The 27798-nt window shown below is 44.4% G+C and overlaps 3 protein-coding genes across 6 annotated transcripts in view; 2 read left to right on the top strand and 1 right to left on the bottom strand.

The window, feature by feature from the left end:
• The window catches only part of MTOR (mechanistic target of rapamycin kinase), a 64018-nt gene extending 53249 nt beyond the window's left edge, over nt 1-10769 (bottom strand). For all 3 annotated transcript variants that reach the window (XM_062604883.1, XM_062604880.1, XM_062604874.1), the window contains exons 1-15: nt 10641-10769; nt 9315-9478; nt 8828-8936; nt 7319-7551; nt 6750-6950; nt 5859-5993; nt 5140-5415; nt 4706-4814; nt 3700-3886; nt 3375-3503; nt 2336-2580; nt 1952-2167; nt 1133-1338; nt 493-615; nt 52-141 (exon numbers count right to left, since the gene is read on the bottom strand). In XM_062604883.1, the coding sequence (XP_062460867.1) occupies nt 52-141; nt 493-615; nt 1133-1338; nt 1952-2167; nt 2336-2580; nt 3375-3503; nt 3700-3886; nt 4706-4814; nt 5140-5415; nt 5859-5993; nt 6750-6950; nt 7319-7551; nt 8828-8936; nt 9315-9434 (2379 nt within the window). In that variant the 5' untranslated portion in view covers nt 9435-9478; nt 10641-10769. The remainder of the gene's footprint in view (nt 1-51; nt 142-492; nt 616-1132; nt 1339-1951; nt 2168-2335; nt 2581-3374; nt 3504-3699; nt 3887-4705; nt 4815-5139; nt 5416-5858; nt 5994-6749; nt 6951-7318; nt 7552-8827; nt 8937-9314; nt 9479-10640) is intronic.
• Nucleotides 10770-11000: 231 nt separating this feature from the next.
• Nucleotides 11001-16586, top strand: UBIAD1 (UbiA prenyltransferase domain containing 1). Of its 2 annotated transcripts, XM_062604976.1 has the most exons (3): nt 11001-11284; nt 11437-11985; nt 12869-16586. In XM_062604976.1, the coding sequence occupies exons 2-3, from the start codon at nt 11463-11465 to the stop codon at nt 13354-13356; spliced, it is 1011 nt and encodes a 336-aa protein (XP_062460960.1). In that variant the 5' UTR covers nt 11001-11284; nt 11437-11462; the 3' UTR covers nt 13357-16586. The 2 variants fall into 2 exon arrangements, with proteins under 2 accessions (XP_062460960.1, XP_062460951.1); XM_062604967.1 differs by lacking the exon at nt 11001-11284 and having other exon boundaries at nt 11336-11985.
• Nucleotides 11860-27798, top strand: part of DISP3 (dispatched RND transporter family member 3) — a 132212-nt gene continuing 116273 nt past the window's right edge. The window contains exon 1 of the mRNA XM_062604956.1: nt 11860-11985. The gene's annotated coding sequence lies outside the window, so the exon portion shown is untranslated. The remainder of the gene's footprint in view (nt 11986-27798) is intronic.

A 27798-nucleotide genomic window follows, 5' to 3' on the forward strand; every position in this document is an offset into this window, starting at 1 on the left:
GCCAAAAGCTTAACAACAGACAAGCAGGGCAAAGACCTGCTGCATCCCTACCTGTGCAAGCTCCCCTATGGTCGCTAGGACGTTGTTAATCACTCCTGGATTTGGATCTGGATCAGGATCTTTCAGTTTCACAATCAGTGCCTGGTAGGTGACAGAAAAAGAAGTTAGAATGTTTTTAGAAGACTCTTTGTTGTATATATAGTACTCAAAGCTATCTTTCCTTTTGTTTATGCCTGCAACTGATTCCACAGGGGCTCAACTTGTACCATGGGGAGCATTTCAACAGTAAATGAAACTGTTTTCACAAACTTAGGCAAACCAGAATCAAGTTAGGCTACACTGTCACATACATGCATTCCTGTGGTAACATTCACATCAATCCAATTTTTTCCTGCTATGATGAAGCAAAAGAACTCCATCTCCTCAGGGTGATGTGTCCGCTTGCTGTATCATCTCACTCCAAAACCTCTAGGAAATGTACAGAGACTCTACCTTAAGGATAGGCTCCATATAGGGACGAATGAGGCGTGGAGCATTAGAAACCAGGTGACCCAACATCCTAGCACTTTGCTCTTTAATCCTGCCAACACCACTGTGTTCCAGCTCCGTCAGAATCTGCAGGAAAGACAATGGAAGCATGAAAACAGGAAAATCAGAAGTAGGCAAAAATTCTTTGGATTTCCTCCTCTCCTGTCCGATAACAACATAAAGAAAAAATCACCTTAACACTTGTAAAGGGGATTCTACATTTACATCCCATCCAGTCATTTACACCTAAATGAAGCTAAAATTAATTAGCATAAAGCTGAATAGATGGCTCCAAAACCATCTACGTTTATGAAGTGGTACCATCCATTCACCTAAAAGCAGCACAGAACGTCCTTCCTCAATACAGATAGAAAGCACTCCAGCATGATGAATGTGGGGTGGAGTAATGACTGCTTTCCTTTCCAGTACATCCTTAGAACTTCAGTCCAAACATCTACCACTAAAAAGACTTGCTGAAACCTACTGAGGAGATATTCCCCCACTCTCCCATGCATCCATTACAGTTAGACAGCCCAGTTCTTTAGCACCATCTTGGTGTCACTACTAACTACCCTATTTTCACTGCAGGCACCCCCTTCATTACCTGGATTAACATCTTGCGCAGGAAAGGCATGACAAAAGCAGGGTTCATGCTGCTCAGGCGACCCACAGTACAGATGGCCAGCTCTCGGATTTCAAACACTTGATCATTCAGGGCCACAAAGAGAGCTTGCAAGTTCTCTGCCTGGGCAAGGTGAGCATCAAAGCGCTCATCCAGAGAAGCCAACACACAGAAACGTATATCAGGGTCTGCAAGAACACATTTGTTTCTCTTTAAATGCAGGAAGCTCCTGTTCTTATTGCTCTTAATCACAGGCTGGCTGCAGAAATTCTTCACAACCTCAGGGAAATGCCGAGAGCTTCCCCAGCATGAGATACTACCCTCAGTGTTTCACACAGGAGAAACAAGGTAGGTCAGCCCAACAAACTCAGTGCTGCTCAGCACTGCCCCGATAATCAGATTAGTATAATGCCAACTTCTTCTACCTACAAGTGGTACATTTAGAGCAGCATGCAGAAAATGTCACAGGGCCCCACTTAGTTCAAAGGATTACCAAGGGCACAGTAGGTGCATTTTGCCCTAATGTTTTATTAATACCTCAAAAATCAAGATCTGGGAAGATAAATTAGAATCATAGAATAGCTAGGGTTGGAAAGGACCTTAAGATCATCTAGTTCCAATCCCCCTGCCATGGGCAGGGACAGCTTCCAAAACTTGAGAACTTTTTAATTAATGAAGAGAAACGGCTTAAGTTAGTGGCAAATATGTTCAAATTCAAACATAACCTTGATATTGTCACCTGCTCACATGCTAAAATTAACAAGTGGTAAAAGAACCCTTTTCTCTGAACCCCATACTAACCTGGGTCAGTTATTCCAACCACAAGCAGTTTGCTGAGAACATCAGCCACAACCTGAACTGCTGTCTGGCTGACCACATGGGCATGACCACTGATCAAGTGGATGGAAGGTGTGAGCAAACGAGAGCAAGTGCGGGCTGCTTCCATCCGGATCTCCTTGTGTTCGCTGTTCAGAAAGTGGTCTGCACAGTGCCGGACAAACTGAGTCAGAGAGTGGCCTGGAAAGAAGATGGGGATTTTAACACAGGTTTATACCTCAATTACTGATCTTACCAAGGGACAGATGTTTAAACAAAGTGCCCTGAGTCTTCCGGCTACTTGTATTCTGTTGCACTAGTGTTTATACCCCATACCCCTTTACATCCTGCTTCTTTATTTCACCTTACCTTCGAACTCAAAGCTACCCAGTGTACGAAGGGCAAGGGTGATGCTGCCCACATCACTGGCCTCTGGGATGTTGGTGAGGCTAGGGGAGGCAAGCTGGTGGGCCAAGCCCTTTGGCATGCCTGGATGTCGCAGAGGCTTGTGCATCAGAACAAGGGAGAGCATTTTCAGCAGCCCATCCTGGATATCCTTCTTTAGCTGAGGAATCTGACGGCTCAAGTCATACAGCACAGCTGTTAGAGCAGGGCTGAGGGTAAAAAGCAAGCAGATAGTTACTGGAACAGAAATCATGAGGTTCATGTTTCACCTTTTTGCCCATCAGAAGGTGTCTGTGGGCATTCACAGGTCACAGCAACACCTGCCAGCAGAGCACACAGGTCCTTGTGTGAACCTGGGCACATGAGATGACCTTGTATGAACTTGGTGAGCAAACTGCCAGTATTACAGCTACACTAGGCAACATTGCTAGAGTAATTACAAATCTAAGTGATTCCTTATACTTAGACGCAAAGGCAATTAAACTCATTTCCAGATGGCAACATTAATCTAATCTAAAAAGCTCTGTGCTACCTGGATACGTCCTCCATGCCCTCACATACTAATAGCATCATGAGCTAGAAAATTTCCCTGGAGGAACTGTCAGTGCCAAGGATGAAAGAAGCTAGAAGCAAATATTCAGTGCTTCAATTCTCCTTCCCTGCCAACTGGATAGAGAAGAAATGTGCTGGCCTTTAGAAGCTTTCTAAATTTTTGCAGGCTGTTGCTAAATGTGTTTGTGTAGTGGAAAGCAGAGAAGATTGCTTTTGAATTCACTAGTTCTACAAAAATATTTCTTTACATAGGGACCAATGCTCGTAAGTAACTCAACAGACACACGAACACTTAAAACATCATTCTTCTGAAAGTTACACTGATCTTCTGAAAGATCATTTAAAGCAATAATCTTCCTTCTCAATCTGAGGACTTGTAAGGTCTCATTTTGTACGGCCAACAATGCCATCCAGTGGCTAACAAAAATATGCTTCCCTGCCCTGCACTCACCTCAGGCCCACAGCCAGCATAGGCTCCAAAAGCTCTTTGATGTCCTGCTGGATACTGGGTCCCATGGCTCGTGCCAGCATACTAATGCATGTGAAGACTGTGGCATCAACCTGTACAGACTTCTGCCTCCTGGAAAGGGACCACATATAAGTTAATGAAGAGGAGCTGCTATTTTTCAAACATTTTTCCTCTCCCCACATCTGTGTTATCAGTCTTACAGAAACACCTTTGACTTTAATAGCATAATTTGATCCCACATCACAAAAATTATACGAAGAACAAGTGTTTCAGTTCTTTCCTCTAACATCCACTAACCCACACTTACTTGTGGGCAAAGTCCTTTGGTGGAAGAGCTGCTTTTATGATTTCAAGGACTTTTGGCAGGTAAGCTTGAAACTCAGACCTCACAGCCACAGAAAGCAAACCCAAGGCCTGGAAGGCTGCGGTTCGCTCCTTCTCCTTCTTCACACAGCTGAGAACATGATTCATGGTGTCTGGAAGATACTGATCAGCTGCCACAAGAGAGAATGATACAGATATTGCAACTCATACAGTTGCATCACATTTGCAACTAAACCTTTACAATTATCAAACTAGAAACAGACACAGCCATGTAAAATCTGCTGCCGCAAGCAGCTGCAAACACATGCCCCCATATAATAAAGTTTTCAAAGCCCAGAAGGTTTGAAAAAAGTAAATCACCAAAATAAAAGAGCTGTGAGGGGAAAAAACACCATTGCAACAGGTTTTACACACAAATAAGATTCAAGCATCTTGTTTTCAGAGTGAGTGACTGGAAACTTGGAGTAACCCAAAGTATGTTCCAACCCACTTAGAGCAACTTGGTGAATTGCTTCTAACTCTGATACTCTCCTAAGCTTGCTTGAGAAATCAACTGAACTGGCAGGTATTTGTCATTTGTACTTGATATTTCCTGGCACATGCAATAGAGAAAAAGGAAGACAACTCTGCTGATAATATTTAGGATACACTGAAGTGGAAGCAAAAGAGCAGAGCTCAACCCTAAGCCTGACATACTGAGAAAAAACAAACAGGAGGTTCTATCTCTCATGGTGTTTATCACAGAATTCAGACAATAGTTTTCAATGCCATTTTTTTTTCCATCAGAGCAACATTTTGGCATCATATATCCAGTCACACTTATTCAGGAAAAAAAAGACTGTCCTCCCACAGAGGAATGTGCTCATCTTACAAGCACCACATTTGTACTGCTGCATTGCCTGCGCAAGCTCATCTGGACCAAAGAGAGCTGGATAACTTCCAGCCCAATTTCAGCAGCATTTCTTACATCCAACCATCTGTCTTGTCACCTGTGAATGCTGAAGGACGGAAAGCTGCCAACCGTGGTAGCAGATTGAGAACAGTCATCTGGATCAGGGAATTTTTGCTGGTTCTGCACTTGAGAACCCACTGGCATACCTGAAAGGAGATACATTTGGGCTTTGAAGGATGGCCATTGGCAACAGCTCACAATCATTTACTACCTGGGTGCTTTAAGGCATTCTACTGACATTTGGCTTCAGAGTCCATCAGAAAGATGGATAATTAAGACAGCTTCCAAAAAAGTAAATCACTTGCTCCTGGAGAGACAGTGACAAAGCCAGGATACCCATAATTAATGTGTTTTCACACCTCAATTCAAGACTAGGCAGTATTGCCTGCTAAGTAAGGACATGGAGGACAATTGCTCTGCAATAACCAGTGTTGTGAATGTTGGTAGACAAGTTGAAGAATGAACACTTACTTGATCAAACTTCTCTTCCATTAGATCCCTGCAGCATCGACTTTCTACCAATGTAGACTTCGCTGGGACAGGTGAGGTTGCAAAACCCATGATTCCTTGGTGAGCACTGTACCCCAGAAGACCAGCCAAAGCATTTGATTGAGAGGGCTGAAGAGACTGGAAGCTAGTGAAGGGAGTGATGTGACGAGGTTTGGTACTGAAGCCCATCAGGTCTTTGCAGTACTTGTCATGCACAAGCTGCTGCTGAGTGATCTCTTCCATCTCCTCTCTAAGGCGCTGGATAAAGTAGAAAAGCATGGTTTGCAATAAAAACCCCAAAACATAGCTGAATAAGAGATTCCCAACACAGTGCTACCCAAATCTTTTTAGCAGCATTCTGTATAATTGATATCCAAATGGCTGCACACCTTTAACTATGCAAAATCCAGCAAAAATATTTGGGTATTTAACACATAAGAGTCCTCATTCCATATAAAATTCTTTTTCATTGTAATTAATCCAGTTGATAGCACTCTCCATCAGAATTTAATACCTACTCAGGCCAAACCACTCACTGCTATTTCTCTGACACACTTCAATTTGTAATGCTCCAACTCCTTGTTCAGATAACTTTTTAGCCCAACAACCCCATTTCAAACACAATGCAGTATTTCCACAGATTGCAGAATTGCTACACATTGTCAATCAAACCATAGTCCCCATCTTCTTTATTTGCTCACCTCTCCCTCCATACTGCTGATTCTCACTAGCTCATTGAGGATCAGTAAGGCACCATGGATTCGGTCATCACGGTTCATTCCTTTCTCTTTGGCCAAAGTCTCATCAAAGCCCTTCTCAGCCTCTTCATATGTGTGCTGGGGGAAAGAAAAAATCTCAGTGATCATGCAGAAAACAAAGCCTGTGGAAACAAAGCAGTACTGCCAGTCAAGAGTTACTGAGGGCCTATAATTTTCCAAGAGTAGCCACAAGCCTCAACTGAGTAATAACAGAGTACAACACCATAAATTCAGATTCAGCCAGAAGCTGTGGACTCTCTGCAAAGCATTTTCAACAGCACTAATAAAAACAGCCAGTCAACCATGCCATGGTATAAACTTCATCAATATCTGCATCACATATTTGACTATGAGGAATGAATGAAGTTCACAACATTTTGACTGCACTGTGCAAACCTTATTTGATATTAGGAAGTTTGAATTCATGTGACAATGGCAGCAAAGCTAAGCTTCAGGTAAAAGAATCCTTACTTTTCCCATTCATGTTTCAGCTACACTAATAAAACCATATGCTAGTAAGAGACGACAATAGATAGATGATTGCATGGCTGTAAAACTAGGTCAGGCCCAACAGCTGAAAATGAGTTGCAGATAGAGCAATGGATTCTTGATGGAGTCAAGTCTCTCGATTATTTTTACAGTGGGCTAAAGGAACTACTCATTTTGTAAGCCATTATAGTTTCAATCTTTTCAAGGGGAGACAGTTTTCTACTGACAGTCAGACCTACAGACAAAAGTGACACAGGTTCTTAGCTTAAACAGTTTTTCTAAGAACTCACTTAGTGAATGCACTGCATTATGAGGAGCTGCTTCAAAACAAAGTTATTTTCTTACTCTGTACCACTGGGGCTTCTGCATCTCTTTTGGCTCCCGTTGAGTGGTGAGGATAAGGCAGGCTCTTAAGGCAGAAACAGCTCCCTCTCGGATGGCCTGTTTGGGATCCCACACAGCCACAAATATATTGTCAAAGAATGGCTGCACTTGCTGGAAGAAGAAGGTAGGCACACTGATTGCCAGCTCACGCAGGACAAGAACCTGGAGGTGGGGAGAGAAACAGGAACAATCTGTGAGGATGAGCCCCTGTAAACAAACCTGGTAACTTCTAGAACGTAAAATCATTTACTTAAACTATCGGTGTCTGTGAGACTGAGGTGCTTCCAGCTCTGTACTTCGACAGTTCCTAGCACAGTAGTGTCTCAATCTTCTTTAATCACTGGGCTAACGTAGAAGCAATGAAGCAAATGCTGTATCTGCCATGAGAGCACCAGAGGTTCTCAGACACAGACTGGCAGCCATTTAGATCCTGACGAGAGCTTTTCTTCAGCTTTCTGTGCACATCTCCTACTACTATTAACTAATCCTCCCCATTCCAAGACAGGTGAAGACAAAAAGAGATTACTCACAGCTGCATGTCTTCGACCTTCATTCCTGTCAGCTCCCAGCCATTCCAGAGCTCGTTTCACCTCAAACTCCACATACTCAGCTGTGAAGGTGTCGCCAGCCATTGCAAGCCGCCCAATGGCCTTGGAGGCCATCTCCATTACAACAGGGTCATTGGATGGCAAGAGGTTCCTCAGGTAGTTGGCAAACCTGCCGATACGGGTGGCATTACCTCCTTCAACACCAATAAGGCTTGCTGTAGGGAAAGGGAGCAATGCTGTAGGTTCTTCCTAAGAGTCAGTGAGGCAGACAGTAGGTAATTTCTGGAGGACAGTTAGTATTCCCTATTCATTCCTTAAAGATTCCCATTAACTCCTCCTAAACTGCAAATCCACAGGAAAAAAAAAAATAAAATCAAATAATCAAGGAAAGGGCCACCATTCTTGAGCCTAAACTTGTTAAGTGGGCAGGAATATGCATCCAGTAGCTTTTTAGTTTAAATGAGAAAAAAAAAAATTAAGATTCATGGCATCACAGACCCATTCCCAACAGAAAGGCATCCATTCACACACAACTATTACAGCTGATCCACTGCAGGAGAGAAGTCAAAGGCTGAATGGACCAAGGAAACTTTTCTCCCCTCAGCCCTAAAGTTGGTCTCTTCTGGCCAGAGGAAGGCACACTGGCAGGTGCCAGTGCAGGCTGCAGCTTTCACTGCTGGTGCCTGACTCGTACTTACTCTGTAGATAAAGAGGCCATCAGTTTCCAGGGCTGGCACTTTTCAACAGCACTAAATTCACAGAAACAATTTTAAAGTGATACTGTCAGCTTAAAATCAGATGTTGCCAACAAAGATTTCTCTAGCTATGGGACTTCCATTGTCTTCAGACATGTTGGGACTGGATGATTATGTCTGTGAGCCTAAACCGTAAGCACCTCCTATTTAGTTATTAAAGTAATTGCTACAAAAGAGGCTACTCACTTGGAAGGCAAAGTATTTCTGCAGGCTGATTTCCCTAAGAGTCAAGATACAGGCAATTAACCATGTCACAGTAAAAGCACAAGCAGAGCAGCTGATGAGAATCAAAGCAGAAGCTATGTGAGCCCCTCCCAGGATAGAAGCTGCTGTTACTGAGTCAGGTAAATTTAAATACCAAGAATCAATCTCCTCAGATGGAGGAGAGTTGAGAAAGTCAGCTCACCCTGATACATATAAATGGACAGCACAGACTGTTCTCAGCTAAGCTCGAGAACAGAAATTTCACGTGCTCAGCACTCACATTTGATGCTCGACACCCAGAAGAGCTCAGGGCCCATTAAGCACCAGGTTTTCAGCCACTCTCAGCGCTCAGCAGCTCCCATGCTGGTGCTCACAGATAGCTTTTCAGAGCCCAGCAACTAGTACACACCCAGCATATTGAGCAGTCAGACTGTAACATCCCAATCATAAAAGCTCATTCCTTTTGAAACTCTGTTCCTAAGACAGATGCATGAAGAGAAAACTCACAGAGTCATTAAGCGCTTTCACTCACCTATAGCCAGAATGCCACCCTTCCTTTCATTTGCATCAGAGCTAGAGACCAGTTCAAATATATGATGGTTCAGCTGATCATAAAACCTGGTAGATTCTTCCTGACTCATCTGTAAAAGCAAAACGTTCAAATTGGCTTTCGGCATTCTTTCCCTCCTTCCTATCCCAAAACCTCCATAAAGACAATGCTTCTTAAGTCACTTCAAAAGAAGTGAAAGCAACCATACACTGCAAACACAAAACATCACCTCTTTTTTGTGCCCTAGACGTGTCAAGTTATTTATTCTGGTGCTCAACCACCCATCTGTGTCACCAGCTCACTCACCTCTCCTACATGCTGAGGCAAAGGCAAGCTCCATGCTATGCCCCACCTCCTCTTCCATATTCCAGCTTCCATATTCCAAAAATCTCCATCCCGAAAGTACCCAGCCCACATCCTACACTCCCATGATAAAACAAGGATAAATTCTCTCATTTGCAGCACTCACTTCACGGAGCTCCATGGTGACATAATGCTGCAAGTCCTTGGCAGCTTTCGCCCTCGTCTCTTCACTGCGACTCTTCAAGCCATTGGCAAATTGTTGGAGGATGGACACAGTGCCCGACATGATGGTGCTGGCTTGGGGCTCGGGGGCATCAAATCCTGTAAGTGCTTCAGAAAAACACTCCTTTCAGCTATTGAAGCATCTCAGCTTCTTTCTTAATGCTGCCCGTTTCCAAAACACGGGTCCTATTGCGTGCAAGGATGCTGTGCCACTAAAGCATAAAATTACAAGTAACAACTACATTCCTCAGGCCTTACAACGCTGTGGTAAAACAGAATACCTTGACCTCAAGCCTACTTGCTCCCTAGCTCCTCATATACCAAAATATGCTCCAGGTGCCCAAACTCATGGTGATCCAATTAGAAACAAGCTAAATAACAGCAGAACGAGAATAGGGTTTACACCTGCACTCTAATAAATAACACAATCGTTCCCATTATAGTTATTGTATCTGATTCCTCCTTGAAAACTTTCACCCAAGTTTCTCCACAGAAATTCCAGTGTTATGCCAGCACAGGGAAGACTCAGCACTTGGGGCCTGGCAAGTGTTACATTCTCAGTAGATATTTAGAGAGGGGAAGTCTACTTATAGCAACACTAATCATTGCAGCAGGATGTTTACTATAGCACCATGCAACCCAACTTTATCGTGAGCCTTTATGCGGAAAATATGCTGGAGGCCAGACACCCCCCCCCCCGATTTCCAGATTACATAAACCCAAACCCAGCACTTGACAGAAAGGGCCCACAGCGACACACGGCACCGAAACTTCAGCTCCTTCCCTCAATATCCCCACGCGGTGACACGGATCCCCCAGCATGAAAGCGTGAGGTGGCTCCAGGGCTGCCCCGCGGCTGGGAACCAGGAGGAGCTCCCCCAGGCTAACAGCGACCCGTGGCTGCGGCCCTACCGCCGCCGGCCGGGGTGTCCCTGCGCGGGGCTCCGTCACAGCCGCACTGGCGGAAGGACGCGACAGCCGGCGGGCGGGGGCCGGCAGGCCTGAGCCCGCGGGGGATCCCGCCACCGCCGCTCCACGGGCCGGGGCTGAGGGAAGAGTGAGGTGAGGGCGGGCGGGCGCGGGGCCTCAGGCAGGCGGCTCCAGGCGGGGATCGTGACACAGGGCCGAGCGCCTGCGGGAGCGCCGGCGCCGCTGACAGCGCGCAAGGCGGCAGCGCGGCTGGCGCTGAGGCGGGAAGGCGCGGGGGGGTAGGCCGTGACCGGAGGGAGGGGACGGCGCTGCCGCGGGAAGGCTCCGGAGCCGCACTCACCGCCTCAGCCCCGACCGCCGCCGGCTGCCCCGCTCTGGGCCCCGCGCCCTGCCCTCCACCCGCGCCTGCCGGGCCGGCGAGCAGCTGCTGGCCAATAGCGTCCCAGAACGGCTTTGATAGACACCGCCTCTGACCAGTAGAAAAACAGCTACAGGGAAGGAGCGCTCGCAGCTCCGCCCCTCTCCCATGGAACCGCAAGGTGAGACCGTCCAATCATCAAGCCAGCCGGGAGCGAGTGACAGTAAAACTGACCAATAAGAAGTCTGGACGAGCTTGATTGGTTCGAACTCCGCTATAGATCCGCCTCGCAGACGCCGGCTGGCTTCCGCCCTTTTTAATTACTGCCCACCGTGTGCGCATGCGTAGAGGCAGCTTGGTGCCGCGCTCTGCGTGTGCCGCTGAAATGTGTCCGGCTGCCCACATCAGGATCCGGGGCGGGCTCGGCGGTGCCGCTGCTCGGCGGTAGGCCCTCCGGTACCGTGAAGGCGCGTTTAGCAGTGCTGATGTGTGCTTCAGAGTGACACTCGCCCCTCGCAGCTGTGGTGGTGGTGGGGAACGTTCAGTGCTCCTGCTGGGCGCTGCTCTGGTACGCGATCCTCCGCGGAACCTCCTGTGCGTGGCCGTGGGGGCGTGGGGGCGCTGAGGTGAGGGGGGGTGGGAAGGGTGTTTAGACGCAGGCGGGAAAGGGCGGTGCGTGTCGTTACCTCAGGTGCGGCCATGGCGGCGGCAGTAGCGTTGTGTGCTCCCCGCCGGGCCCCACGGCCGCCGGGCTAACGCGCGGCCCTTCTTCTTCCAGGTGCTGCTGCTGAGAGACGGGAGAGCATGGGGCCGGCAGACCTGGCGCAGAAGATCAGTGTTAGTGCTGAGAGCCCCCGCGGCAGCGAGAGGAACGACTCCGGCTCCGCGCTGGCGGGCGCTGAGAGGGCACCCCCCGGCAGCTGGAGACAGAAGTGTGCGGCCTACGTGCTAGCTCTCCGACCGTGGAGCTTTAGTGCTTCGCTCACCCCTGTGGCTCTCGGCAGCGCTCTGGCGTACCGGGCTGAGGGAGCGCTAGACCCTGGGCTGTTGGTGGGCAGCGCCGTGACCGTCTTGGCTGTGCACGGAGCCGGCAACCTGGTGAATACCTACTACGACTTCTCCAAAGGTATCGATCACAAGAAGAGTGATGACAGGACTTTGGTGGACCAGATTTTGGAGCCTCAGGACGTAGTCCGGTTTGGAGTGTTCCTTTATACTGTGGGCTGTATCTGTGCTGCTGGGCTCTACGCTGTCTCAACGCTCAAACTGGAGCACCTGGCCCTGGTTTACTTCGGGGGACTTTCCAGCTCCTTCCTTTACACTGGAGGTAAGCACTATATCCCGTTTGCTGTAAATCTGAGCTTAAATGTGGCAGAATCAATTGATTTCTCAAGGGATTTCTAGAAGATATAAGTGGTATATTTAGTTAGCTGCCCTGGAAATATTTGATGGTGTTTCCTGGAGGCCTCGTACATGAACTTCTTTGCCATTGATTGCTGTGGGAAGATGCACACAAAGTTCTTCAATTGGAAAGTGATGTTGGGACGTTGTTATTTACGTACTCTAGATGCTCATCAGAACCACTGCTGCAACTTTTCATGATGTGTATCTTGTCTCCCTCAGCAGCACACTGCACTGCATGTTTTCTTTTCCATTGGTGGAATCTGTTACTTTGTTTTGGACTGTTTTGTTGTTCTCTAGATGGAGCCTCATTGTGAATGTCAAGCAATTTGTTCTCAGTAACAGAAGGATGTTTTTAGTGACTTACTGTGCTGGGTAGGAAAAGGAAATCTCGGTTTCAAACTGAGTCAAACTTTCAAACAATTATGTTAGTTTTGTTGAAAGAATCCAGTTGCATTTTGTTCTGAGCATTTTATGTGTTTATTCAGGTTCAGGTTTTAGTATGGGCACATTAAAGAGTACCTTATTTCTACAGTTTTCTGCAGAAAGAGGTACTTATAGATGCAAAGACAGGTATTAGCGCCTGGCTCTTATTTTATGTTACATTGTTTGAATGGAGAAATTGAGAAGCTGTGTTTCCTTGATTATCTTTGGAAAAAAGAGATAACGTACTTCTTGGATGTAGCTACATGTGTGTTGGTTGTTTTACAGTACTTCTGTGGAAAGGGCTGATCTGTTGTATTGTCCGTTCTCTTCTGTCATTTCGGTTGTTTGATGATGCTTCATTTTATTCTTGTGTCTTGCCACAGGAATTGGATTTAAATATGTTGCACTTGGAGACGTGGTGATCCTGATCACCTTTGGGCCCTTGGCTGTCATGTTTGCCCATGCTGTGCAAGTTGGTTATCTGTCTGTCTCACCACTCCTCTACGCTATCCCACTGGCGCTCAGTACTGAGGCCATCCTGCACAGCAACAACACACGGGACATGGAGTCTGACCAGCAGGCGGGTATTGTCACCCTGGCTATCCTCATCGGTCCTGCCTTCTCCTATGTTCTCTACACCGTGCTGCTCTTCTTGCCCTACCTGATTTTCTGTGTGCTGGCCACACGCTATACCATCAGCATGGCATTGCCACTCCTTACCATCCCGATGGCGTTTTCACTGGAAAGGCAGTTTCGGAGTCAGAACTTCAACAAAATCCCTCAGCGGACAGCCAAACTCAATCTCCTCCTGGGGCTTTTCTATGTTTTTGGTATTACGCTAGCACCAGCTGGTGCTCTGCCCAAACTGTAGTAGGAGCTGCAGAGTCAGGCCTCACAATTCAGTATTAATGCTCATTAGTGGTGGTTGATGTGGGTAGATGACCTGTTATGGACAGTGGGAAGAATGGAGAGACTTTCTTGAGCTGTTGATTGTCTGTGAATTCTATAATTGCTAGTCTTGGATAGCTTGTACAACAGACTTTAAAAGGGGGGCTTATCAGCTCTTCAGGAGTGAACTGTGCAGCTTTCAGGGGAGCAAAGTGATGTGAAGACAAGGAAACTTTTAAAGAACGTCATCCTTCTGCCCCTGAGTTCTTTTACTGTTGACTCAAAGAAAGTAAGATTGAGCCTCCAATGTAAACTCTGTTCCCTTCACAAGCACAGTGATTGCTTATATGACTCCCTTTCCTTACCAAGGTCAAGGAGTCCAGTGGCTCCTGTGTGGTAAACAGAAAACACTGCCAAATGCTTAGCGTCACAACAATGTAGGTGCTATTACTTCACTCGCTTCTAAGCATAGTTTATCTTCATCTGTTGTATAGTTTAATTTTTGTTGTTTTCTTATTTTTTTTTTCTCCTAGCCAAATTTGGAGCTTTTGCTTCTAAGCCCCTGAAATGTAGTAGACACTGATTCATTAACTCTTGCTTCTGCTTGGTCCTTATAGTCTAGACATTTCAAAGTTGCGTATCTCTGTGGGATGTTGGTGCTAAAACAGAGCACAAATAGCCTACTGCACATACTTCAAGCCAAACCCAGTAAATTTATATTCTGCTACAAAAGCTGAAGCTGTAACTGTAAATCAGGCACCTGAAAAGCCCCCAGTGTGTAGAAAAACAAGTGGTTTCCATTTTTGCATTTGCTTAGAATTTACTCTCTGAAATGACAGTCTTGGAGTCAAGGGAGAGTGGACAGAGCAGTAGATTTCTCCTGATGTGGGTTAATGGGTACAGGAAGAGCAAATTCTTAGTTTCAACAAAATAATGATATTTTTCAGTTGTCATTTTTCTGTTTGTTTAGAGGCCTGGTGAAACAATCTTGCTATAAGAAGCCCCCTTGAGCAAGAAAGATGCAGGGTTAGAAAAAAGAAATCGGGATTGTTGTGTTGGTTCTGCCTAAAAACTGGGACTGGAAACGGGAAGAAATGATTTTTGTTAACAAGATTTTTCCTGATAGAGTCCAGAGTTTGTGTGACTGAAACACATTTCAATGTTAAGCTAGCTCTGAAGTGAAGTTCCCCACCTTTTTTTTTTTTTTTTTCCCTGTACACCTTATGGTAGTGTTTTGTTTTCTCCTGCAGATCTTGCCACTTGATGTTCATGTGGCTATTTGGAGAGCTGATTGTTTCAGCAGTTATGTAGCAGTGTGAAAATCATGCCAAACACACTGGGAAAGAAGTGTGACTTGCAGTGCAAAGATGAATTAGATCCATGCCACATTGCTCAGTGTCAACTGAATTCCCTGCTGTGTTGAAGAAAAAGTATTTGTTTCCTGTATGCAGGGTTTTGGTGAAAAGTTTGTTTGCAGGAGTTGTGGAAAGCTTTAGAGGAATTGCGTGTTGAACTAAAGCTGCTGGTGCCTGGATTGCAAACCCGCTTTTGAACCAAGTGGGAGTGTACTAACCAGTATATGAAGGGCATTTAAACATGAGCAATAAGCTAGCATAGGGTTATCCTGCGTTTGACGTAAGTTGTGCCCTTGTGTGTTCATCTGAGTTTTGCATTAGTGGGTTGTTCTGACAGTAGTAGAGCTGAGTTGATGGTACAAGGTTACATGGTACAGCTATTGAAGTGACTGTTTTCATGGCTTTATGTTATCCAGTGTCACCCAGCTGTTTATTGCTTTACAGCTGTGCTGTGATCAAGGGGAAAGATTCTTTCCAGGTGTATTTTGAACCACAATTTCATCTTTTATTAAAATTGGGCAAATGATCTCTCTGGTCTAACTGGAGAATCTGACTTCAGCAACTGTGTGCTGCTTTCTACAGCAAAATATTTGTTTAGAGAAGTTCAGCACAGCTGGATGGAGAAAATCTATCCAAGTGCTTTTGGAAACTTGTCAAATCAGATATACCCAACACAGTATCTGCTGTTACTTCTTTGTGAGCCTATGGAGTAAAGAAGAGCCTGGCTCTGAGACACACTTCATTTTACTGTAAAGCAAAAGCTTTTCTCTGGGTATGGACTGGGCTAGTGGTTCTGTTAACCTTGCAATTGCAGATATGTGGATGTATTAGGTTAATCTCAGCATGGCTTTGTTGCTACCCTTTGTAGCAGCTCTGTGCTTTATTTCATGATAGCTTGGGTTTGTGTAGCTGAAAGACTGAATAGTTTTGGTGGTTTTTTTTTTCTACCTTCTACATAAACTAGAGTACTCAAGCTAAATCCTTTAAAGGAGCTAATATTTGGCTCATATCTTTGATAATAGTAATTGTAACAGTGGAAAGATCTAGGATACAATCTTTGGTGGAGTAATGTATTAACTCCAGTTGTATCCAGGCTGCCCTTTACCAGCAGGGAGTAGCCCACTGCCTAGGATGTCTGCTTACTGCTGGAGAGGACCAGTGCTTTTTGTTAGAGATAAAGGAAGAGCTCACTAGTACCTGTATGTGTTTGTGGAACACTTGTCAAGGTGGGGATTCAAAGCATTTTAATAGTAAGAACAAGGTGAAAATTCAGCAACTCCTTACTTTCAGATGCTGGTTGTCTCCAATTCCCTGTCTGTGAAAAACAGTATCATTCCAGGTTCTTAATGATATTAATAGCACATTCTTCACCATGGCTTTGAAGAAGTCATTTAACTTCTGTCTCAGAAAACAGCTAATTTTTGCTTACCTCACAGGGATGCTGAGCTGACATCATAGAGAGCTTTGAAAGTACGAAGTGCTTTATCTCTGTGTGTGCTTTTCAGAAAGCATGTTCAGTACTAGAAAACCTGTTAGGTGTGAACTAACCTAACAGATGACTTAACCAGTGTAAGTACACCAAAATAATCTCCTCATAGGCATTGAGTGGCAAGAGATGTTATTTTATAGGTTTGTTTTGTGATGAGGAGGCTGGGTCTCTTTCTCTGCCCCTCTTCTACCTGTCCCATGCTGGTTTCCCTCACTATAAACTTCTTAAACTTCTTTCAGGTCTCTCTTGATGAGCTGTGTTGCATTGTGATGAGTCTACACTGGTAGATGAACAGATCTGTAGCCTTTCTGTTAATGCATCCTAAAGCACCTCCTGGCCGTTCTTCTTCAATAAAGTCTCTGAATGTTATTCTGTTAATTATGCTGTGTTAATTATTTTATATCACTCCAGCTGTATTTTTGCACATATATTAAAGCATCTTCCCAGAAGGAGGACGGTCTTTGTGTGCTGTGTTTAAGTGCGTGGAAGATCATACTCTTTTTGTGTTGTCCTGTTTTGAATTGCACAGTCCTGTCCTTCCATATCATTGGGTAAAATGTTCAGTAGCAGTGATCATCTCATACTAATGGCAGAATTCAGAGTGGCTTCAATGTTTTCATCAATGAGAATTCTGAGAACAGAAATGGTGTTCAGCATTTGTGAGGAGGTTTCAGCTGAACTTTAAATCTTTTTTAATAAAGATGGACTTTCATCCTCACCTATGTGCTCTGCTGTTCTTCCAGTGCCATGACCTCTGCTCCTGATTTGCAATGATCTTATTGCACAGGACTGTGACAGTATAATGCCTTCCCATGTGTGTCATAAATTAGCCTAAAGCATGTTTTGAAATTTTCCTCTGTTGGTTACTGGTGGTGTTTACTATGCAAATGCATGTACAGTTAGCGTCAGGAGGCTAAAGGAGACTTATATGCTTTGTCTCATGTTGGTTTTCATATGTGGTTAAAGTGGTTTTGAACAGTCTAGAGAGGTCTTGGCTGTGCCACCTCTATTGTCTGTATTGCACACAGCTGAAAACAGATACGAAGGTAATTTGATGAGTGTCATTTCAGGTTTTGCTTCTAGTTTAAAATCCATCTGAGTAGGAGGCAATGAAAGAAGTTCCTGCAGTAAAGTTTAGTGACTCTATACCATTGTGGAGCTAATGCTTTCACTTGCAACGCTATCTTGCTGTCATTTACTGCTTTGAAGTGATTTCCTATTTGGGTTTGCAGGACTTCCTGTGGTTATGAGACAGCTAGGCCTGGGAAACATTTGTCTGCCTTTCTGCGATGCTGAACAGGTCCTGAAGTCATAGCATTTGGAGATAATTTTAGAGGGTAAAATACATAATACTGTGGCATCTAGATACACATGGGTTGTGCTTGAGGATCCTCCCAAAGCATCTGCAGAAACCAGCCTGCAGAGTAACCTTTTTAGCAAGACAGTGTGTTGGGTGTTTTGTTATGACTGTAATTGTTCTGCACTTGCTCTTAAAACGCATTCTAATGCTTTGTCCTGTTACAGGCAGAGTCTGTTAGTAGTCAGCTTAAACTCATTTTAAGGAACCTGGACCTCTAATAGAAAATGTGTAGAGATTTGCAGTTCATGCACCATTGACCACCTTTATGTGCAGTGCCTGTGTAGGTGGAGGCTGTAATTCTGGTTGTCTGCAGGTGGCAGCATAGCTCTTCACCGCTGCTGCAGCACCCGCTGCTACCTACCTGTGCCCTAGGCTGCGACATCCTCTGCCAGGCAGACCAGGGCCACTGCAGAGCCCCAGAGCTGCCCACAGGCTAAAAAACCTGATTCACCATGAGAGGTGGACTAGATTCTGGTCTTGCTGCTCCTCTGCTGCTCTATGAGGATGATCCACAATCCTTTTGCTTTTTGAGTGGCAGAACACGTTTATGTAGCGGGCTATTTTTATTGGAGGAGGAAGGAAGGGTGTCTCTGCTTGCACTATGGTTTTAGGGGGTGCCCAGGCTCAGGTCACTGCATTGTTCAGCACATCTATCTTATATGGGAGGTTGTTTTTTTACAGCCACGATGGCTATGAATTTTTGGGGGTATTTTTCCCTCTACAGCCATTGGGTCAAAAAATTTCAGAGTAATGGAGAAGGAGACTTTCCAAATATGTACTTAAAACTGCCTCATTTTTTGTCTTTACAGGAATTCATGTTAGTTGCATTCGCAAGATTTTTTTTAGTGCCTGTCTGGTTGTACCTTATTTGGTATCTGGTATAAGGAAACTTGGAAGGTAAATGGCTGCAGATGAATTTCTAATGTGTAGATTATTTCTGGGCAGATGCTTCTGGCCCAGACAGGTAATGGAAGGAGTAGGCATTTGAAGAAAGCCAGCTGGCTGTATCTTACATTTTTAAAGCCTTTGCTGATGGCTTAGTAGGCTTATTCTGGTCAGATGCTGAGGGCTGAGCTTTCAAAAGAGTGTGGGTAAGGTGTGCATAATGGGTAATACACTCATGGGGGAAAAAATGCAGTGTCTGCACATTCTATGACATGTACTTCTGTTCAGTCAATTGCTTTTAACACATCTTGAATCACTGGTGGAAAATCTTAATACTTTTATAGTGGTTTTAGGAGCTTGGACTACATCCTTCCCATTTCTTGGGTGAGTAGACTGAGTCACTGGTGCTTAATCAAGTAAGAGTACATAAGAGTTCTCCTTTCCAGTCTGGTACCTTAATAACTAGGCTTTTCCCTTCACATACCTGTTTGTCTTTTAGGTTAATGGTAGATATTATTTAAATCACCTTTGATTGCTTTAGACCTTCATACTGGAGTGTTTTTCCTGCTCAATTACCTATTTAAGAAATGCTGCTCTGGCTTTTTAAAGCAATTTTTCAGTTGAAGGTGGAGCTAAATATCTAACCAAGATCTAAAATCTACAGCTCCCAGAGCTGCTAAAAAATTCTTAAGCTTCAATAAAACCCAGCACAGCAGCTTATTGCAGCCGTATATCTAAAGGAAACGGGCCCAGCACCGGACAGAGTAATGCCTATGCTTTACTGCCTAAAATAAGGGTTTTTCTCTTCCGTGTAACTCAAAGATCCAAAATGAATGTGTTTGTTAGGTTTTCTTTTATACCTTCTGATGTTAATCCTTAGTGCTTATTCGTTCTGTATAGTTGCCTTTCTATATAGCTAGATTACAGGAAAGCCCATGTTTTAACCCAGATGTTTCAGTGGCCACATGGGTTTGTCTGAATAAGAAATACTTGAAGGACATAGTTCAGCATTCCTGTGAGGTCAGCTTGTTTCAACATCCAGCTCTCAATGATCTGCAGGCACAGTGGGTTGCTGACTGAGTTTGTCTGTTCCCTTGGAAGGAAACCTATGCTTGGGCCATGTGTCCCAGAATCTGTGCTTGTACTGTCTTGAGAGAGAAGTTCACACACTGGAGTTCACAACCTCTGCACATGAAGACCCAAGTAGTTCTTAAAACCAGAACAAACTCAAACAGAAATAACCCTGCCTGTCCTCTGCTGACTTCTCATCAGGCTGCCAAAGACAGAGTGCCTTGAAGAATCAAAACCCTATGGTACCACTGTATCACTTTCTCATGAAAACGAGGAAGAGAATCTAGTTATTAATCAGAGGGGTCTGTCAATAGCGGATCAAGATGAACATGCTGGGTGATAGATGTGTCACATTGTCAGGGAGCAAGGACAGCAGTGAGAACCTTGTTAAAACACAGGATCTGGCACACTGCTCCATGAGCTTGAAAGTGAGGAGAGCTTAGCAACAGGAGAAGAGTTTGGGATCTGTCTCCTTCTATATTTGGCACATTTCAGCTTTCAGATGTCTTGTCCTAGGCTAGACAGTACTGGGCAGCTCTGCTGCTCTGGCAGTGGGTTTAGGTGTTCATTGTGGTGGGAGATCCCAGCATCTGCTTTTTGGTTTATGTTAGATCAGTGCCCAGTTTAATTGGGAAATGCTGAATAGCCCAGCAATTTTAATAAAGGCAATTTTAATAGACTCTTCTCTCTTCCTCCTCTACTAGGGCAGAATGGAAAGTTCTTGTAGGCAGTGGTTTGATTTGTGTGGGAAACAGTGCCTTATCACTGACTTAGCACAAGTATAAAGATGATGCATGTTTTTAGTGTCCCATTAAGCAAAAAACAAGCCTGCTCCATGAATCAGCTGCCTTACTAGTGGTAAGGGAACAAACTGCCTGTTGCATATAAGGGACAAATTCAGGCAATTTACATCTCATGCAGTATTTGCAAATAAGGCTGTGAAATATCATCACACTGTGGGAAATAGGCAGTTTCTCAGACTTTGACCTAGTGGAAAGAGGGTCCGATAAAACATCTTCTCAGCCTTGTTAGCCATTGTCCCAGGGGTTGATGAAATGACTTCAGATAGATTATAAATTACTGTTATGTAGCATAATGCCACAGTTGAGTCATATTTTAACCTGTGGGGGATAGGTCTACTGCTGTAGAAACCTTAGCTCGGGTCAACATAAATAAAGGAAAGGCTGGGAATAACATGCTTGAGATTCATGTGCTTTTACTTTTCTGTGTTTCTAGAGCTCCATAAAGCCTTAAAAGAATACTTGGTTCTGTGCCATACCATTTTTCATCTGGTCTGTCTTTTTATTTAGGTTAGTTCTTAAGTAGAAGTTAGTTAGCCACCCAGGAACACAAAGCTTCCTCCCCAGCGATGTGCTGCAGGCTTTCTATAAAGTTCCTTTCTGCATGAATCCCCTGCAGCACCCCTGTTTCCAGAAAAAGGTGGAACAGTTGCACATGATGGGGAGAGCAGGATTAAAGGGAAAGATGAAGAAGGAGTTGGAAAGGACAATTATATATTAATGAACTTCAGAAGATGAAATCCTGTCTGTCTTTGTGCCAGAATATTTTTCTTCCTGCCAGAATGTTTTAGTTCCTCCCCTATGGCTCCACTAGCATACAGGGCAGGAATCACATGCTGCTGTGTGAGAGCATGGCATGCAGAGCTTCCTTGCCTCTATTGTCCTTTCAGCAGTGATAGCCTGATTTCTAAAATCCATATCCCAAATTACTTAATTTTCAAGGATTTTAATTTGTTCAAATACAAGAGAGGATAAACTGGGAAAGCTGAACCAAAACTGCTCCAGTTTTGTAGTGGTTCTGTCAGTATCCCTGCGTAAAATGTGGATACACTGAAATTCAGGTGTTCTAGAGGAAAAAAAAAATAATCTTGTTATGTATGGCATTTTAACATTTTTCTATAGTGCTGCTTCATCCAGAGATATTCACCATTTTTAGTTATGACTGAAGAGCAGGGGGTTTGGAGAAGGAAGGTGACTTGCCCCAGCATGTGAACTTGGTACGTGCCTTCTGAGATTACAAGCATGCATTTGTTTACTGGTCTGCTCCTTGTCTTCTGCAGAACTGTGTCCTGGGAAACCATAAAGTAGGAAATGGGTCTGTACCCACTTCATGGCCTGAAATAGCCAAGTCCTAAATCCTCTGTCCCTCTCTGCAGACTCTGATGAGTAGGTAACACATGGATACGTTGACAGAAGAGTACTGGGCTGGAGGCAGCGGCACTGACATGTTACTGCTTTCTGTGAGTCAGGAAGGGCTGATTGCACATACATATATGAAGGTGATGCACGTTCCCATTGAGAATTAACTCCTCTCCAGATGGTGCAAAAATGCATCTAAGTAATTTAGGAGCCCTGAATGTCTCCTGAGGATTCAGATATAAAAAGAATAATATCAATCTCTCTAGCAAGCTAAGCCACAGGAGAAAAAAAAATGTTGTTTTCAAAGGATCTGTGTGCTTCTGCTGTGTGGGAGAGGATGTGTTGCATTCCAACTTGTGTAAAAAGCATCTTATGAAGGAAACGTTGAAGGGAAGAAATGTTTTCAGCATTTACTTAGCAAGGCTTTGTACTATTCTAGGGAAAACTGAATTTGATGTAGATTTTCTTACACTCAAAACCTGTCCATCCTGCTTGCCACTCTTCTGCTAACAGTTCTGGGGGGGAAATGGGAATTCTGTGAGTCCCTTCTGTGTGTGGGGAAGAGACAGGGAATAGTTTGAGTTCCAGCGAGAGAGTGCAGTAGAAATGTCTATTCTGCAATGGGAATGCTGGAAATAAGGCTCTTCAGTTTTCATCTGCCAAATAAGAGCTTTAATAGTAAAATTGACCCAAATTGTCAGGCTTTAGTGGTCCACATAGAAATGTTGCATTTGGAACTTGTGCAGCTTTGAACAGTTTGGCTGAAATAGCAGCACAAAGCACCTTGGAGATGGGGCTGCCCTTAATGGAAAGGGCCACCATCAAATGGTGCTAATCCAGGTGTGAATGTCAGAAACTGTCTCCCTTGACAGGAGGACTGTTCACAATACTAGCACAGGCATTTGTGAAATGTCATGGCCAAACACACCCTGTGCCCCAGTTTTTGTCCTTGATGTGAAACAAGTGGCCAAAAAAAGCCTACCGTGTTCCAGGAGGCACTGCTTCCCCTATTCTGGCCTGACAGTCCACTTGAAAAGGAAAGGACATTTGACTGCTGAGAGCTTTGAGCACTCCATGTGATACCTGTCTGTAAAAGATGCAGATGGATGTATTATTCTATGTCTTTATGGCAATAAATCAGTGTGGGGTCCCTGAACTGATCAGGGATCAGCTAGAGGAGCAGCTGTTTACAATAACAAAGCTGATGCAGGTGGGCATGGAACTAAAGGCATAAAGATGAAGGCAGTGCCTGGTGCATGTCTGATGGTTTTGTAAGACGTTTCCAGAGTCCATTCCTGGCTGCAGTTTTACAGGTGGCAGCTGAATCAGATGGAAATGAAATAGTTTCATTATCAAGTTCTTACACTTCAATTTGTTATAAATTGTTCTGAATGTCACTGCCAAGTGAGTGACAGTAAAGAGAGTCCCCTGGCTTGCTGCCTAGCCTATGAATTTCATTTCAGTCGGTGCTCCCTGTTCACATCCTGGATGGACAGAATAGCATGGATACGTGGTTGCAAGGCAGGACTAAAGTGAGCTGGAGGAGCTGTGTATGGGGAACCAAGACTGAAAATAGAATAGGGCTGAGAGGATCTGGCAGAGCTGTCTAGCACATGCTGGGATGTGTCAGGGATGACACAGGGAGCTGGCTAGCAGCAATCCACTGTGCCCTGTGGGTCACCTAATATTAGTCCCTGTGCTTTGTCCCTGAGTGGGGTTCTGTGTCTGATGCTGCAGCTTATTTTCTTGCCTCACCAATGGGGATTTTGTGCTCACTAGAGTTCAAGGTTGGGCTATAAAAATCTGTTCCAGTCTGAAATCTGCCATAAAACTAGTTACACATAAATGTATTTACCAGGCTGCAGGGGGAAATGAGCTCACCCATTTACAAAGGAGAAAGTCTTGGTTTCTGACAGACATTTTTGTTTGTTTTATTTTCAGTATAACCTTAAAAGGTGTCCGTATTTCTCTCATGCAGGCTGTTAGCACACTTATTGAGAATTATTTCCAATCTGTTCTGCCAAACCACTTAGGTTTTGTCTGATTGTTTGTGATCTTTATTCTTCCTTTGGCATCAGTCTTTGTTTAGTGTCTCATTCAGAAATGAGCAATTCCTTGAGGATGCTTTCTTTTCCAGAGACATGTTCTTTCTCATTCATTGGTGAAGTCCTTGCATGGAACGTTCAGCGGTGGTTAATAGCAGTAATACTACCAAGAAGATGCCAGATGTAGTTCATAGACCAGATTATATGTTTCTGTGAAGTGATCCTTACACACCTTTGCCAATTTTGGCTCTTAATCTAATTTAGGACTAGATTTAACCCCACCGATGTTGATCTGATGAGATGGGGATAGTGTGGTTGACTTGCTCTCAGTGTTTTGTTCCACATTTGAGAAGATGTTTTACAAGAGCTAGATTGATTTCACTGTATTTGCAAGCTCTGCTGTGCTGCAGCCAAACACTTCACAGTCCTTGAGAGATTATTTGATGATTTAATATGGGTTTTCTGTAAAGAATAAAACACTTCCCCATCCCCCATGATATTACCTTTCAGTGCCATAACCTTGAAGAAAGCTGACAACATAGCAGCAATACTACCTAGACAGCTTATCTTCTGAGCACTTCATGGTGGGCTGCCAGATCTGGGCTGGAGAGGTATTTATCCAGCTCTGTTTAGATGGGAACAGACTCTTGCATACAGAGACACCAGCATCCCTTAGAGAATGCACTTCATCATCCTTTTGTTTGTGGATGTTGAGAGCTATTGTTTTGCAGCAGCTGGGAGAAAGGCATATCCCATTCTCTGTTCCAGTAAGAAACAAAGATAAGCTGATCTATCAAGAGCCTGATTTACCTCTGTCTGCAATAGCTTTATTTTTCCCTGCTGTGATGGTTTGCAAATTGTTACCAATCTCTTGCAGGCAGTGCCAAAGCCTGCACTGGATCATGTGCCGAAAAACTAATTGGACACCTTCTGTCCCAGCAGAGTAAACTGGGTTCGCAACCTTTCAGGGATTAGGAATCCAATCACCTGGAGAAACGGCGACCAGATTGAATTATCCCTTCTAACCTCTTATTGCTTAATATTCTAAACCTGTGCCATCTCTCTGCATTGGAAGTTTCATAAGTCAGCTAATAAAAAAATATTAGAATTATCCTTAAATAGCTTCCATAAGGATTATTATTATCTAGTGATAATTCCATCTCTGAGTCTGTCTTGAGTACTTGGGATGCAGATGAGCCAAGGAGAGCTAATGCCTTTAAAAGACTACACTCAGTCACAAGTCCTCCAGGGTGAAGCAGAGAGCTTGAGGTACTAACTGTGCACTTCACATGCCAAGGACGAGACTTTCCTCTTTCCTTCCCACTATTTCATGTTTCATTTATGGAACTCACCAGTGCTTGACAGGACTGAGAACTATCTACAAGAGCAAAACTGCAGATGGTGTTGCAGATACAGATAAAAGGCAGCTGCTTCCTTATATTGGTATTTGTGAACATGTGAATAAACACTTGCAAAGTTTAAATTCTTGTTGTATCAAGAAGTTTGCCTCCACAGTTTAGCATAACAAAAGCATTCATCACTCATAACCAGCCTGTAATATCCAGAGTGAATGCTTCTTTGTGCAGTGGATGAGAGCTGATTTTGGTCTATGAATCTCCTTCTGACTGCGTATGCCAGAACAGATGCCCTCAGTAAGGGGGATTCAGAGCTATTTAATGTCTACAGCATTCTACTTGTCTCTCTTTACAAAAAGTGTGTGACTCTCTGGGTTTCCTGTTTCGTGGGTGAGCCACAGATAGATGGATGGGTAAATTTGCACAGTATGTAATCCAGTGGAGCAGTATGATATGGAACAAGCAAAAGAATACTTGGAGGCTGAGGATGCAGGTATGGGAACAAGAGCATAAGACATGATCCGAAAGAGTCTGTTTTATACAGAGGCTCAGTGAGGATTGTGTGCACTGAACGCATACCTGTTTCACAGCAGAGGGCTTGCATTTGCCAGGCTGCTATTTAAGCATCTACTTTACCTGTAGATTTCTGCAGAAAAGTCTGTATGAGCCAGACTTCCACTCCTGCTCCAAGAGATGGTAATGAAGGTGATCAAGAAAGCCAAAGAGTGCAAAATTCCAGCATGCCATGAGAATGCTTCCTTCTGCCTGTTTGTTCTGACAGCAGGACAGGCTTGGTAGGAACCACAGAACAGAAACGAGACTCTGAGATTATTCCCTTCAGCACTACTGCTTGTGATTCCTCTTCATTTTGGCCTTACACATTTGTTCCCAGGCTTTCACTTTCTTCTCTTAACCTGTTAAATCAGATAATGGGTGTCTTTCCCCTTGCTGAGGGACTGCAGCACTCCCTCTGCAGTCAGTGCAGACAAGTGGTAAAGTCAGAAGCATTTCAGGATGGTAATGGAGAGAATTTGGGTTCAATTGTGGAGGTCCCTTGTGAACACTATGCAGCTTCTATTTATTTCAAATGCAACCTATATGAATTGCTTGTTCCTTAACCTGCCCACTGCTTGTTTTCTGTAGGATAGTGGGAGGCTCCCCACCAAAGGAGTTAGGACCATCCATCGTTTGCTCTTATCTGGGCCTTGAGCACAGGGGTTATTGTGGCCGTTGTTTTTTATTAGTTTAATATATGTTGAAGTCTACAAATAAATGCTGGGACCCAGGTGGAATAGGTGAGATGGGACGAAGTTCTAGGATGATTGATAATGAGCAGGGACTGGAAAATCAATTGTGTTAATTCCTGGCTTGTCACTGGGACAGAGAATTAATGAGAAAATCCGTCTAACTTAATGCAATTTACACATTATACAGACTGTGATAAAACTGTCTGCAGGCGCTGCTTGGCATCACAATTATAGGATTATTGTAGATCCAGATAGGACCAGAAATCCACAAGAACAAAAACTCCCTTCACAAACAGCAAACAAGTGATGACAGGGACCAACAAGGAAGGCTGAAGAGAAAACGGGCAGGCATAGTTTCTCCCTTCTTGTACTGCGTGCTTAGGAACTTAGTGTAGGGGCTTAGACATTGGTGTGTGAGGTGCTGTGCTTGTGGTAAACGCTATGTCCTGTTGGAATCCTTCCCTCCAGGGGTCTGAAAGCACTCTAGCTATCAGGGAGGCTTCTCATCTCACGGTACAGTGCATTCTAGGTAGGAGTTTAAAATGCTGGAATGACTTGAGCCCCCATCTCCTTCTGATGTAGGGAGTAGTTTGCAGTTATGCTTACTGAGCATGGAGAGTTTGTGCCAGACCAGCAGCAGTATTATATGAAGGTGAAGCAGTGGTGTTAGGTAGAAAAGCAGTAGATGGCCATTGAACTGCAGCAGTTTGTGAAGCTGTCAATAACTCCTCTGCAGAACCAAGCACATATGTATCTGCTTGAGGAGTGGGGAACACTTACACTGCTCTTGATCAAAGCTGCCCAGAGAAGTGGTAAATGCTCCATCCCTGGCAGTTTTCAAGGCTGAGTTAGACAGAGCCTTGGGCTACATGGTCTAGGTTGAGATGTCCCTCCCCATTGCAGGGGGTTGGAACTGGATGTTCTTAAGATTCTTTCCAATCCAAACCGTTCTATGTTTCTATGACAGAAAATCAAATCCATCTCCCCAGCTGCCTCCTGTCCACCATGAGTTAATCCAGCTGAGACAGCACCAGTATAAGTGATGGTGTATTACTGCATAAGTCATCCATACACCCTGTGTACTCGGAACACCTGCATCCCTCTTGCTTTTCTTGTCAGTCTCCCTCTCCTTCTATTGCACTTCATATGCCTTCCCATCCTTCAGTCTACCTTATGCTGAGTGCTTAAATCCCAGCAGCTTCCAGGGCCTGTCAAATGGGAATAAAGGGAGATAGGGCAGAGAGAGTGACACTGAATTTGTTTCATGTTTTCTCTCTGGACATGTAGTACAGGTTCTTTTCTTTCCATCTCAAGGTATCAAGGTTTTAGTTGTGTTGGAAAGCTTTGGAAGGGAATGATTGAAAGTTCCCCTTTTTGACAGGCAGACAACTACAGGGATGGGACTCCCCAGGAGTAGGCCAGACCTCAGATGCCCCCAGAGCTTTACTCTGCTAGTTCT

Source organism: Pezoporus occidentalis, unplaced genomic scaffold (assembly GCF_034315485.1).
Source record: "Pezoporus occidentalis ecotype Australia unplaced genomic scaffold, CSIRO_AGI_Poc_V1 ctg119, whole genome shotgun sequence".
Taxonomy (NCBI): domain Eukaryota; kingdom Metazoa; phylum Chordata; class Aves; order Psittaciformes; family Psittacidae; genus Pezoporus; species Pezoporus occidentalis.